The following is a 14315-nucleotide window of genomic DNA, read 5'->3' on the forward strand; positions in this document are numbered from 1 at the left end:
TCCCCAGATTCCATTTAATTAGTGTATATCTAGTGGCAATGCTCAAACATCCAGATTTTCTCTCTCTCTCCCCCCCCCCCCCCCCAAGTGGACCCATCTGAAACATTTTTATCCTCCCTTTCCATCCTTTCACAGAAACATACAGGGAGCCTACCAAAAATTCATACAATGGACATAATATCTAAATGGGTTTTATCAAATGAACCTAGTCCGGTGTGTGCACATTAGCACTTCCAGAGGGTCAGTGCTGTCAGTCTGTTGTAGCAAAATAACACAAAAGTTCACTTTTGTTTGTTGGCATTTCATGAGAGGGAGGCTGACTTCACTTGTCATCTGTTACTTGTAACAACCTTATCTGTTTCAGCCTCCTGCATAGAGAATTAGCCCTCAAAGATTTATGGCAGGTTCCACACCATAAATGTGTGCAAAATGATTTCCTTTAGATTTGCATCTGAAGAAGTGAATTCTGGCTCATGAAAGCTCAACAGTGCCTTTAGTTTTAAATGTGATACTGAACATCTGTTTTATTGGCACAACTGCTACCACAGCCCTGATATTCAGACACTTAAACACAAATAAACAAGAGCACAAGACAAGAGCTTTTAAAGTGTTGGGTCCATGTGATGGAATACCAATACAGGTGAGAGCTTTTCAGTAACCTGTACAAAGGAATCATAATGTTTTAGGACAGAAACAGCCTTGGGTGCTCTGGTGGCTGACTTGCACTAGGTGATGGACAGAAGGAGTGCCACTCTTATTGATTCTCTTGACTTTCAGTAACATTGATCATGGTATTCCTCTGGACTGCCTATCTAGGCTGGAATTGGAAGGCATCATTCTGCAGTGGCTCCAATACAACCTGGAGGGTATGGCCAAGAGTTAAAATACATACAAAACATAAAGGCAGCAGTTAAAACATTGATTAGCAAGGAGGAATCACTGAGAACATGCCAAATGAAACAAAAAAAGTCTTAACCCATTGGCAGAAGATAGTGACAGAAGGGGACAGATGAATTTCCATAGGGTGAAAGTTCCACAGCTTTAGTATCATGACTGAGAAAACCCTCTCCTAGGCTGCCAGTCATTTGTCTTCAGGGAACCCAAAGCAGGGCCTCCAAGGGTGATCATAGGAGTTGGCAGGTTCATAAGGGAGTGGTTCCAAACATAGGATTTTGAACGTCAAGAATTGTGCCTGGACGTCAAGAATTGTGTTTTAATTCTTTTAATGATGCGTGTTTGGGAGGTTGATTTTAATGTGGTTAAATATTTTATCTTGTATGTTTTAAATTGTTAGCTACCTTGATGGCCCTTGTGAATGCAGAAAGCTGGTATATAAATTTTGTAAATAAAAATAATATTTGATGAGACTGTTTCACTGGAGCGTTTAAACCTTTACAATGCCATCTGTCCCAGCTTGGTTTAATGCAAAGTGAAAAAAATGTCTCCTGTTTGTAAGATACTGCCAAGTAATTTCAAATTGGCAAGGAATGATCCTGTTTATAAAAAACTCTACATGGTCAGTCTGTGTTTTGGAATACTATCTCATTCTCTACAGCTTTTGGAAATGCCAAGACAATTAAAAATGACAATTCAAGTCGCTTTGGGAAGTACCTTGAAATTCACTTCACTCAAAATGGGGTGATTGAAGGAGCCAGGATAGAACAGTTCCTTCTGGAGAAGTCACGGGTTTGTCGCCAGGTAAAGGCATATTTTTCATGTACCGTATTTGCCGGCGTATAAGACGACTGGGCGTATAAGACGACCCCCCAACATTCCCACTCAAAATACAGTACTATGGGCCACTATGGGCAGCTATGTCTATCCCAACTGAAGTGCACCCGGCATATAGAACGACCCCCCCACTTGGAGGCATGTTTTTCAGGGGGGAAAAGTAGTCTTATACGCCAGCAAATACTGTACATATTAACCGTGTTTTGACTTTAAGTATGCCAACAGTTGTGTTTATGAAGTATTTTTACTATTCTAGGCTCCAGAGGAAAGGAACTATCACATTTTTTATTACATGTTAATGGGGATGAATCTAGAACAGAAAAAGAAGCTAAATCTGGGCACTGCTTCTGAGTACACCTATCTCACGATGGTAAGTGTTTGCTCCCAGTTTATTCATTGAGCTGTAGTCAATGAACCACTAGTGAACCTCCGATTGTATAGGTCCTTTCCCCTCCACAGCAAGCCACCATGTCCCTGATAAAGCTACATCTGAGAACTATGATGGGTCTGATTTGAAGTCTGCAATGAGAAGAGGAATCAACAAGTATTGCTTACAAACGCTTGAAAGCAAGGTGCTGGATAAAAACTAGTTCCTTATATCAAATGGAGAAAGAGTACAACAGAGTTTATTTTTTACATTTTTAATAAACTACCCTTCTGGTAAAATAATCAGAGCAATGGGCATGAGAATATTTAATCTGATCCATATATTAAACTTATGAAATAGGTTAGGTTGACAGGTGATAAAGAATGTTGCTAAATGAGAATCTGAATTTAATTTTTTCCACTACATACGCTTGTCTCTTCAGTTACAAATTCTGAAACTACACCTGAGAGCCAAACTACTCACTCATTACATGCAAATATGTTTTAACTTTAACCCAGAGCCCTCTTTGCTTTAAAAGCCCCTTTGGATTTGGTAGGGGGAGGGAGTTAACCCTATTGTACTTTTCTGTGCTTCAGACTTATCCTGAATGCCTTGTCTTCCTATGGGATTTTACATCTGTGTTGATATGCTTTCTTCTACAGGGAAGGTGTTGGGACTTTTGGACTTGGCTTGGTCCTGAGTCCCTTCAGAGAAACATAGCTGCAGAATAACAGAGTGTATTGAAATTATGCAGCTATTAGTTACCTTTGTGGGTGAGGCACAGATCCAGACTCACAGAGATTTGAGGCTTAAAAAACAGAAATCAATAATGAAATGTGTGTCTTCTCTCCTCTCCTGCCATGTGATTCCTAATGTTCCCTTTTTTATTTTTCTAAAAATTGCTTATATTTTTGTCTGTGGTTTTGGTTTTCATTTATTTGTATTGAATTTGTAGGTATGGTATTTTGTATTTATTTATACGATTTATTTATATATACCATTATATAATGTATTTATATATACCATTATATAATGTATATAGACGATATATAATACTAATCTAGTGATGCACAAATAATGTTGATAAGTGCATACGTTTCATGGGAACATTTTGGTGTGAGGAAGGAAAAATGATACAAAAATAAATAAGCACAAGTTCAATTCACACAAGGAAAAGAAAAATTAAAATTGGGGATTTTTAGGTTGTGAAATAGGAAATCAACCCTAGCAGTTTTCTAGGTTGTTGAAGCAGAAGAGACCCATCTACTGATCTTGCAGTTTGGGGACTGGTTTGGGGACTGCTTTGCATCTATGTTGCTTTGTAGGGTAACTGTATTTCCTGTGAAAGCCACAATGACGCCAAGGAATATGCTCATATCTGCTCTGCTATGAAGATCCTCATGTTTTCCGACTCTGAGCACTGGGAAATCAGCAAACTGCTGGCAGCTATTTTGCATCTGGGGAATATACAGTTTGAAGGTGAGCCAGAGGCATGTGCATGCAGAAACACAGACCCCAAAAAGGATAAAATTATGGGTTGGGGGGACTACTTAAAGGCAATTTTCTGGAAAAGGTAGATGAAGTGGAAAGATAGCTACAGTAGTTCTCATCTAAGACCTGCTTACTCTATACACATAATTTATCCTAAGTGTATTTTGATACATAATATGATAAAAAAATGCATTTTAGTTACAGAGAAATCTGGTAATGCAAAGTTGTTTATAGCACAGAGCTAATAAAATATAATCACAAAATCATATATGGGGGAAAACACTGAATAATGCAAAATTGTAGCCATGTGTTAGAATCAGTATTTTTTGAAGGAAATATCAATGAGGAGCTGTAGTCTGGGAACGAGATGATAAGCATCTTTGTAACAATTCCATTCACCACAGTTGCTATGACACTACTACTACTCCTTAAAGTATATATTGCACTTCCTTAGATATGATTGTAAGAAGATTACCATCCTCAGAGTCCATTCCATTCAGAAACATTGTGCTGTTTTAAAACAGGTCACACTGTCTTATATAAATGATACAATTTAGTTCTCATGTTTCATCGTACATCCTTAATGTTACATATATTTACTAAGGTTTGCTCTTTCTTTTGTAGCTGCTGTGTATGATAATTTGGACTGTTCAGGTGTGCTTGATTCTGCAAACTTTTCCATTGCAACCAAACTACTTGAGGTATTGGCTTTATGAATTATCTCACTTGCTACCAGTTTGCTGACTCTGTAAGAGTTTATATAGTCTAGAAAAAGAAGTGTATCAGGGCAAAAAATCCTAACATATGGCGTACATCCTAACATAGGGTGCCAGAAAAGAAATTTAGGGGTCATAGTGAATAACTTGATGAAAATTTTGACACCCTATGCATGGAGAGGGAGTGAATTCTGATCTAGAGATTATTAGGAAAAGAACTGACAGCAAAATGGCCAATATCTTAATGCTTGTATATAAATCTATGATGTGGACACATTTGGAATATTTTGCACGGTTCTGGTAGCTGTACCTGAAACGTGATGATTTAGCACTGGAGAAGATGCTGAGAAGGTGATTAAAGGTTTACAACAGGGGTGGTCAACCTGTGGTCCTCCAGATGTTCATGGACTACAATTCCCACGAGCCCCTGCCAGCATTTGCTGGCAGGGGCTCATGGGAACTGTAGTCCATAAACATCTGGAGGACCACCGGTTGACTACCCCTGGTTTACAATACTTTTCCTGCAAGGAAAGGCTAAGGAGTCTGAAACTAGTTACTAAGGGGAAAGTTATCTAAGGGTGGGAAGGATTAAGGTGCACTAAATTATGCAGAGAAAGTAGACAGAGATAATTTCTATCTCTCCCGTAATATGAGAATTCACAGGTATCAATACTAAAAAATAATTCACTTAAAGCATAATTAATTTGTGGCATTCTCTGCTACATGATGTAGTGATGGCTCCTAGTTTAGTGTATTTCAGGGGATTAGACAGACTCATGGAGGAGAGCCACAATTATTAAATGGAAGCTTCATGTTCACAGACAGTAACCCTCTGAATACCAGTTCTAGGAGATACAGAAGTCATCCATGAACTGTATGTGGACCTTTGAGGAGCATGTGATTGGCCACTGTGTGAAAAAGAATGTTGGACTAGTTCTTATGAAAAAAAAACTTTGATGCAAAAATTCATTGCTGATGGATGGTTTCTTGTATTATCATTAACAAAAGTAATTCTCATGATGGTAGCTTTGTTTTGTTGCCTTCTCTTGTGTCTATCTGTTCTTCTGAATCAGATACCACTTATTTCCCCCCCTGCATCACTTGCATTAAATGACCCAATGTAATATTAATTCCTTGAGGTGGCTTCTAGGGAACTGCAGAATAGTCTTACAAATCATTCCATCATCATCCGAGGGGAAAGTGTCTCCATGCCCTTAAGTGTTGCCCAAGCTGCTGATGTGAGAGATGCTTTTGTGAAGGTAAGTAAATCAACCACTGTCTTCAGGTGTGTTTTTCAGTTATGATCACTAAGAGTTGTGAATGTTTCCTAAGCCTAATACATGCATTAATTATAACAGTAATAGCATTGTGGGAGTTGTGGGATATAAATACTTGTGAGAGTGGCGGGATGTAATAATAATAATAACAATAATAATAATAGTTATTTGAAGATAATCATGCAATTTTGCTTCTTTCTTTGATCTGATAAAAAAGTACCAAGTAACAGTTACATGACTGTAAGGTCAAGAATAATAAGTTTCCTTTCCTTAGTTCTTTCTATCCATGACTCAGGCCTTCATGCTTCATATGACTTTTTAAATAACATGTCTGAACCCTGACCTGTGGACCTGGATTCATCCATACCCATCCAGTGCCCCTCACATACCTCCTTACGAAGTGATGTAATTTAGAGACCCTAGTCCTCTAGGCCTGCAGAATACTACTGCAACAGCCCAAAGGATCCCACAGCAATAGCAGGGCCCCTGGAGTAGGCTTGGGGTACGAATGGGTTTTGCCCCAGGCCTGATAGCCATGGTGGCTTCAACTGATAAATGCCTGTGGTATGGGAGGGGGACAGAGGCCTCTTTAAGGGGATCAGTAGAAACAAGAATACTTCCGTAGTTAAGGACTGAGACACAAGCCACTGTGAGTCAGGTTCCATTGAGAGCTCTTGTCTTGATATTTTGTTAATGCTGCTTAAGAAACTACTGAAACAGGCTTCATACTGGAATCCTGTTCGGCGTGTATTATTGAGAATTTTTCCTCTGGCTTACCAAAGATTGGAAATAAACAGGACTCATAACTCTTAATTAACAACTTATTGTATTAATGTGTGTGTGCGTGTATACACACACACACATACATACACACACACACAGACAAGCTGCTTGTTTTTGTTTTTGTTTTGTACTTTTTAAGAGGGAGACAGAATTTTTCTTTGCAAAGATGGCACTCCCCCGGAATAAGTTAGCAGCATCCAAAGGAAATCCAAAGTGAGGCTAAAATAAGGTATGTCTCCTAGTGTGGAAACAGTCAGAGGCACGTTTGTTTAGCAGAGATCAGAGCCTGAACGCCCTGGCAAGTTCCAAAGAACTACCATTCCCCAGCTTATCAGATCCTCATATACTGATAATGAAATGGTTAGTTTTCAAAACCACAGAGCTTTCACATTGCTTTTAAACCCTTCTGCAGGGGATTTATGGCTTCCTCTTTTTGTGGATAGTGAATAAGATCAATGCTGCAATCTACAAGCCATCCTCACAAGATAATAAGAACGTTTGCAGGTCCATTGGACTACTAGATATTTTTGGCTTTGAAAATTTTAATACCAACAGGTATGGCCATTCATAATTAATTTGTTTGTGGAATGTAATCTGCATCCTTCAAAATGGCAGAAGATTTTAGCTACCACTATTGAGAGGAATGATGTATTGGGAAATATATCTCTGCAGTGAGGATGATAGATGTTGATTTATACTGAATAAGTATCATACTGAAATGTACATTTGAATTGGGCAAGTGCCTGGTAATGCCACAAAATCATTAGTGATACTTTAAAATCTTTGAAGGAATAAAATCATTTACAACTGCAAAGGCTAGCTTAACTTATCAAGGTTTTTTTTAGCATTATGACACTATTAGGCCTGATCTGATATTGTCTCTTTCATGTGCTTTTATATGTTTTTGCAGCTGGATTTTCCTGTGCAAAACAGGAATATCTACTTCTAAAATGCATTGAAAGTGCATTATCCAATGCGTGAAGAATGGGCATCAGTTTACATAGTGGTCATTGTCACAAATTATGCTATTCTGAAAAGATGAGTGTAAACTGGCACTGTTCTAGACATTAACAAAAACTGTAATACTGACAACACAGTAATGTATGTGATTCTCTGGGTTGTGGTTCCCTACAGTTTTGAGCAGCTGTGTATCAACTTTGCCAATGAGCATCTCCAGCAGTTCTTTGTACAACATGTCTTCAAGTTGGAACAAGAAGAATACCTGGCTGAGCAGATCTCCTGGAACCACATTGACTTCACTGATAACTATACTGCCTTAGAAGTGATTGCACTCAAGCCCATTAATATTCTGTCACTCATTGATGAGGAAAGCAGGTTCCCTAAGGTGAGCATCATTGTGGTTTTTTATTTATTTTATTTTCTGGGTTCCCAGAGGGAGTAATTGGATTTTTTATGGGTTCTTTGAATCGAGAAATCCACTGGCCATCTGGAGGCAGACATACAAGGCCCTGAAGTGCTCCATAGCAAATAACAGATGATTCAGCAGGGTGTTCTTATATTTCTCTAAGAAACCAGACTCGGGCAATGGCAAACCACCTCTGAATATCCCTCATCTTGAAAATGTTATGGAGATGCCATAAATTGGCTGCCACTTTCCATCACTTATGTGTCCACAAATTTCTGTGAATTACTTGCTTAAGTGACAGCCTTATGCTGCATCCCCTTCCCACAGGCCATAACCACACAACATCCATATGTCCTCCACATCTGTCCCAGTCTTCTCAGCCAGTCTCCCTTATTCTGTGGCTGGAACTTAATTCCCAAGAACAAGTGGGTCCCAATACAAAGTGGCTATTTGTCCTGTAAGAGACTAATATGCACCCATGTGCTACATGCACACATGTTTTCATGGTTTGTTTTGAGCATGCTAGCATAAAGGGAGTAAATATATTTCATTTCATATTGTGTTTGTTTCCAGGGCACTGACACTACCATGTTAAACAAAATTAACTCTCATCATGGCCGAAGCAAAATCTATATTGCACCAAAAAATGTTCATGACACTATCTTTGGAATCAATCATTTTGCTGGTATTGTTTATTATCAGTCTAAAGGTAAGGGGGTAACAGTTGCCTGTCATCCCTCAGTTCAAAGACTTTTCCTTTCCAAGGATTGTTGCCAGGGGTAGGCAACCCCCCCCCAAAAAGGCCAGTATTTTTCAAGGTTCAGGTGTATTGAACCCGGGGGGGAAAGCTGTATTCTCTGGGGAGTCCCGGGGGAAAAAGAAAAATTCTCTGATATCACCAAATCACAATATTGGTGTAATTTTCAGATTCAGTAAATATTCAGGAATGCTGATTTTTTTTTCTTGAGGTAGACAAATATACAAATTTGAGGTGCCTCTCCTCAACCCCCCCCCAAATAAAAGTTTGGAAAAGATTGGACTAGGGGGCTCAATTCTGAGGGTCCCCAAAGAAGATGCCCTCATCCTCCATTGCTTTCCATGAATGAGAGGAGAAATTTACATATTAAAGGGAACATGGTCTCTTTAAAATTTAAATGCCTTTTGCAAGCTGCTGTACAAGTAAATGTTGAAGGTATTTAAAGAGATTGCAATCCCTTTAAACAACTTCTCCATTCCACAAGTTCATGTAGAATGTGTTTAAAGAGACTGCAACCCTTTTAATCACTCCAACTTCACTGTTCTAGCAGTCCAAAATATTTGGGAGATTTTTCAAACTTGGCCATTTCAGATAGCCAAAAACATCAACATCTATATCTGGCTGAAATGATAGCCTCAGATTAGCCAAATGCACGCCCCTAATTGTTATGCACCCTTCTGATCACCATTAATGTATTTCTGATACCTTACAAAGAGCTGTTTCATTATTTAGCTAAAGTTCTATACTGTAAAGAAGATCAATTTAACTGGAGTAGAAAAGGAAATTATTGGTGTGAAGAGAGGATGTGTCCCTGTGAACTGAAAGAATGGGAACTGAGCATCAAACCAGAATCAGTATCAGATAGAAACAGATGACCTCTTATTTTTTATTCATAGGCTTTCTTGAGAAAAATCGTGATATGCTTAGTTCTGATGTAATGCAGTTGGTTCATTCATCCAAAAACAAATTCCTCAGGCAAATCTTCCAGGTGGATGCAGCAATGAACGTTGTTACTTTTGGACGGGGCAGCATCAGGCATCTTGGAGCTGATCCCACCTTCAAGGTTAATCTTTTCATGTCTGTTTGAACACAAGTCCCTTTTCAGTCTTGGGCAGATTCTAGCTGCAATTTGCCTCCTGTGTCAGCTTTAAATCACTATAGGTCAGATGCTATAGGCATTTTTAATAATATTAATTCCAAAGCAGTTTATATCATATCACTGCTTCGCTTTGTTGTTTGGAGGGGAGAAGTGTCTGAAAGTGATTGCAATGTTATCTCATAATAACAGTGACAGCTGAAAGAATATACTATTGGGGTCATTATTAAGGCAGAATCATGATCCCTAATTCAAATGTGACTGAGGAGGAAGAATAAGCTTTGTCCATACAGTACAGGTACTAGAACCTTTCAACATTGGCAGATCAGACGAAGGTATATGTAAACACTGAGTCAACATGGCATATCAAATAGAGGTTGGAGATGAATCAGGGAAATTTGGCTTCAAATTCCCACTCATCCATGAAATTCATTGTCACAAACTCATGCCACAAAACAAAAGATGGGATGCCAGGTAGAACACTGTAGCAATGCAATGGGATATACTGTACTATAGGGACATTAGCCTGGTTTAGGTCTGGGATCGGACTGCAAATGTGGCTGCACTCCATTAGTGCCATATATGCATTTGCTTTGATTCAGCACCAGTAAGAGCAGTGCTCCACATCTCATGATGAATTATCTTGCTGCACTTCCTTTTACCTGTCTGCTCATTTCACTCTTTGTTCTTTAACAATCCTATCCTCTACTGTCCTTTCGCCATCAGTCACTGTACCGCTGTGGCCATGTGCAATCCAGAACATTACCTCCTGCTTTTGGGCAGGTAAGTGGCTTAGAGAAGAACTGCCACAACAGACAGATATGCACCAAAGAGTTTCTGCAGTTGCTTTTATACAGTTTTCAGCAACTGACTCTTACTATTTCTATAGCAGCTGCTTTTTATTTCAGTGTCTCATATTCCAGCTTCTGTTGGGTTGTACCAACTGTTAAGAAACTACCAGCTGTTCATATCTTGGGTTACCAAGGAGCAACCTTAAGATCATTCAACTCTAACACACAAAATGTTGGGGGTGGGAAGTATCACCCAAAGATACAGTACAAAAAAAGGTGAACAAAAGCAAAAAACATATATTTATATGGTTAAACATTCCACGGCTTCTGCTAAACTGCTATTGTCTCAGGAATGGACAATTAGCTGTCATATTTTGCAAAGCTTTTTTGCTAATAAGATAATACATTCTGATCTTGATGCCAGTTGTGACATACAATACATTGTCTGGTCTGTTTATGGACCATTCTGACCTTGTTACCATGATGGATGTTGACAGGATCTTGGTAACAATGAAAACCACTACTCATGGCTGCTAAAATACATAAGGAGCACATCAATGAGCCCCTGGTGTCTATCATAAATCAATCACTATAATGCTTCTTCCCTCAGCCACCCAAAGAAGTGGTTATCCATCTACTACTTTTTAAAAGTCCCTACGCTAAAGTGATTTGGCCAGTCATTGCCCAGTCTTTAATCTGCCCTTTCCGGACAAAGAGATTGAGAGAGTAGTAATGGACCAACTCAAAGCCTTCTTGGATAACTCCTGTGCTCGAAATGCTTTTCAGTTTGGCTTCAGATGATTCAGCAGGGTGTTTTTATATTTCTCTAAGAAACCAGACTCAGGCAATGGTAAACCACCTCTGAATATCCCTCATCTTGAAAATGTTATGGAGATGCCATAAATTGGCTGCCACTTTCCATCACTTAAGTGTCCACAAATTTCTGCGAATTACTTGCTTTAAGTGACAGCCTTATGCTGCATCCCCTACCCACAGGCCATAACCACACAACATCCATATGTCCTCCACGTCTGTCCCAGTCTTCTAAGCCAGTCTCCCTTATTCTGTGGCTGGAACTTAATTCCCAAGAACAAGTGGGTCCAAATACAAAGTGGCTATTTGTCCTGTAAGAGACTAATATGCACCCATGTGCTACATGCACACACGTTTTCATGGTTTGTTTTGAGCATGCTAGCATAAAGGGAGTAAATTCCTTTAGTCATTCCAGGCTAGTCATGGTGGCTTTAGTTGATGACTTCCATCTGAACATAGACAAAAGGCCATGCCTGTTTGTTGCTCCTGCTGGATTTAACTGCAGCCTTCGATACAGGCTTGTTCAGACGTTTGGCAGCGGAAGTAGGTTTCAGAGAATGAGCTGTGGACTGATTCAAATCATTCTTCGTGTACCAGACTCAAAGGCTGACTGTTGGAGACCAGTGTGTTTAAAGAATTTCAACATCTACTTTACTAGAAGATTAAGCCCAGCACAGACATACAACTCCAAACATATATATGGGCACTACGAAATTGTATTAACAGATCTTGTAAAAGGATCACCTAATTTCCTTTGTAGAGCCATGGGAGGGCAGTAGTACTTCATATATAAACCAACAGATTTAGTGATATTAAGTTATCAGTTATAGACTCAGAAAGGCTAATGGCTGATTGACACATTATACACTTTCTGATATTCCAGTGTCCACCAAGTCTTTGATGGTGAATGCTGTAATGTTTTAAAGGTAAATACAAATCTATATAGGCATGGGAGGAGGGGTAATAGTCAAATGCTACAGATGCTGTTTCCACGTGGGAGATTTGCCTTAGCTTTGATGCTGTTAGGAGCTGTGGGGTTTTCTCTGCAGTATCATGATACTTCCATGGTCAACATGGGCTTCCCTTAAATTTTCTGCAAACTTTCCCAGTTCTACTTTGCTACGTTGTTTGGGAAAAGATCACAGCAATGTGAGGTTGGCTGTTGTGTGAGCAGGACTTCTGGATTTCTCCAGCCCTGTCCACATAACTGCCATTTCCCCTGCCTCAGCTCTTCCCCTCTCTTCATCCATGCCACAAGGGTACTTTCTAAAGGGTCTTAAAAAATCAGTGACATATCTATATAATGGTATATCGGTATGTCCATTTCTATTTTTAAGCCTTTGAATCACCACCACCACCCTATACGGTGGGCACTATGGCAGTGAAAATGTGGGAAAGCCGCCAGCCGCCAGACAGTACTGTTTTTGAGTGACTTGTGGATGTTAAACTGTATTCAAGCAGCCTCTGTTTATTTGACACAGGGAGCCGATACTATAAAACGCCTTTCCACACTAGGAGGTCAGTTCAAACAGTCCCTGGAGCAATTAATGAAAATCCTGAGTATGTGCCAGCCATATTTTATCCGCTGCCTCAAACCCAATGACCAAAAGAAGCCAATGGTAATTTTTCATTCAAATATGTAGACTGCTCTTTTCTGTAGTTTTGGGAGGAGGTGACTCATTTGTTACGAATGCATAGAATGAATGGATTATGTTATTTGTTTAAATTCTGTCGTTTTGCCAAATTCAGCTCTATACTAATCGATGAAAATAAATGTAATAATAAACAAGCCAATTAAAATAAGTGAAATTGGTAGAGACAGGTGAGAATGTTACCTGAATTCATTCTGAATTTGTACCTGTTTGGTTGTTTCTGGTACTAGTCTCACAGCATGTTCAGGAGACCTCCCATCCATGCCAAGTGGCTGTGTCCATGTAGACCATGCATATGGAATCAGATCCAAAATTATGGGTACTGCCATTCTCCCTATTAATTGACAACTGGGATCCATTGGCATAATCGCACCATGTCTTGACTATGCATATACTGGATTTGGCATGTTCCCCAAAAAATCAAGCCAGCAACATCTGTTACAGTGTTCTTAGTGAGAACTATTGCAACAAGTAAAAAATGATTAGTGTTTGGGGAACAGTTGGAGGTGTTACGGACAGGTAGGCATCAAGCTACATCATTTGAATTGGGGCTTCAGTGGCATATGGCTCATTCCTACTTGAAATCAACCAACAAGTCACTGAATTCTAATCCTGCTAGAACATTCCTAAGGCATAGAAGCTTCAAGGGATAGCTTATGTCAAGAATTCAAGCCATTCCAGAGAATGGGGGAACATGCCAGAGCAGGTCGGAGAAACAGCAACAGTACCAAAATTGGGGCAGATTACAAATACCTACCCCCATGGATCTGTACACATACACAGGTGTTTGCCTCCCAGGGGCAGTTTGTACAGTTTCCCATAGGGATCTATGTGGGTAGGTATTTTTAACACATCCTTATGAAGATGTTCATATGAATTGTCCTGGCAACAGGGTTTAACTGATTTTGGCCAGATCATCACCAAAAAAGGAATTGTGATGGTGTAGCTAAAATGAGCCAGCTGCATAAGAAACCAGTTAACACAAACAGCTTCCCTGTAATGCAGCACTAACATGGTTGGATGATAAGATCCATTACTGATTTATAATATCAACTTCTTAAGTACGCTATTTAGCTGTGTTATATAGCTATATGTATTTTTTGTCCTACAATAATTAAAAAATCATCAGAAGTAGGATGTCACAAGTAGAAAATCAAACTTCACCCACACTATACATTTTTCTACTCAAATTCCACCTCCTTAACTCTTGATTTTCCTGTGGGAGAAAATAAATGGCTACCCATCACTAAGAAGATATATTGTGTATCTTCTGATATAAGGAGCTATACAGGTGGCCATAATGGCCAATCTTCCCCTGCTGCCCTCCTCTCAAACTTAAAAGGACAGGGAGGGTAAGATGCATATATCTGTCATGCCTAGTTTGAACTTTAGCTAAATAGACCAAATGATTGTGACACTTAAACTACTTTAGTAGCCCTATTAATTTAAGTGGGGGAAAATGAATTAAAATTCAA

General features: G+C 39.3%; 1 protein-coding gene across 2 annotated transcripts in view; it reads left to right on the forward strand.

The window, feature by feature from the left end:
* MYO7B (myosin VIIB) overlaps positions 1–14315 on the forward strand; it is a 67030-nt gene that overhangs the window by 6438 nt on the left and 46277 nt on the right. For both annotated transcript variants that reach the window (XM_077349329.1, XM_077349330.1), the window contains 10 exons: positions 1556–1698; positions 1988–2101; positions 3424–3577; positions 4214–4290; positions 5445–5564; positions 6778–6920; positions 7500–7710; positions 8305–8440; positions 9385–9551; positions 12670–12807. In XM_077349329.1, the coding sequence (XP_077205444.1) occupies positions 1556–1698; positions 1988–2101; positions 3424–3577; positions 4214–4290; positions 5445–5564; positions 6778–6920; positions 7500–7710; positions 8305–8440; positions 9385–9551; positions 12670–12807 (1403 nt within the window). The remainder of the gene's footprint in view (positions 1–1555; positions 1699–1987; positions 2102–3423; positions 3578–4213; positions 4291–5444; positions 5565–6777; positions 6921–7499; positions 7711–8304; positions 8441–9384; positions 9552–12669; positions 12808–14315) is intronic.

The sequence above is a fragment of the Paroedura picta genome, chromosome 8 (genome assembly GCF_049243985.1).
Source record: "Paroedura picta isolate Pp20150507F chromosome 8, Ppicta_v3.0, whole genome shotgun sequence".
Taxonomy (NCBI): domain Eukaryota; kingdom Metazoa; phylum Chordata; class Lepidosauria; order Squamata; family Gekkonidae; genus Paroedura; species Paroedura picta.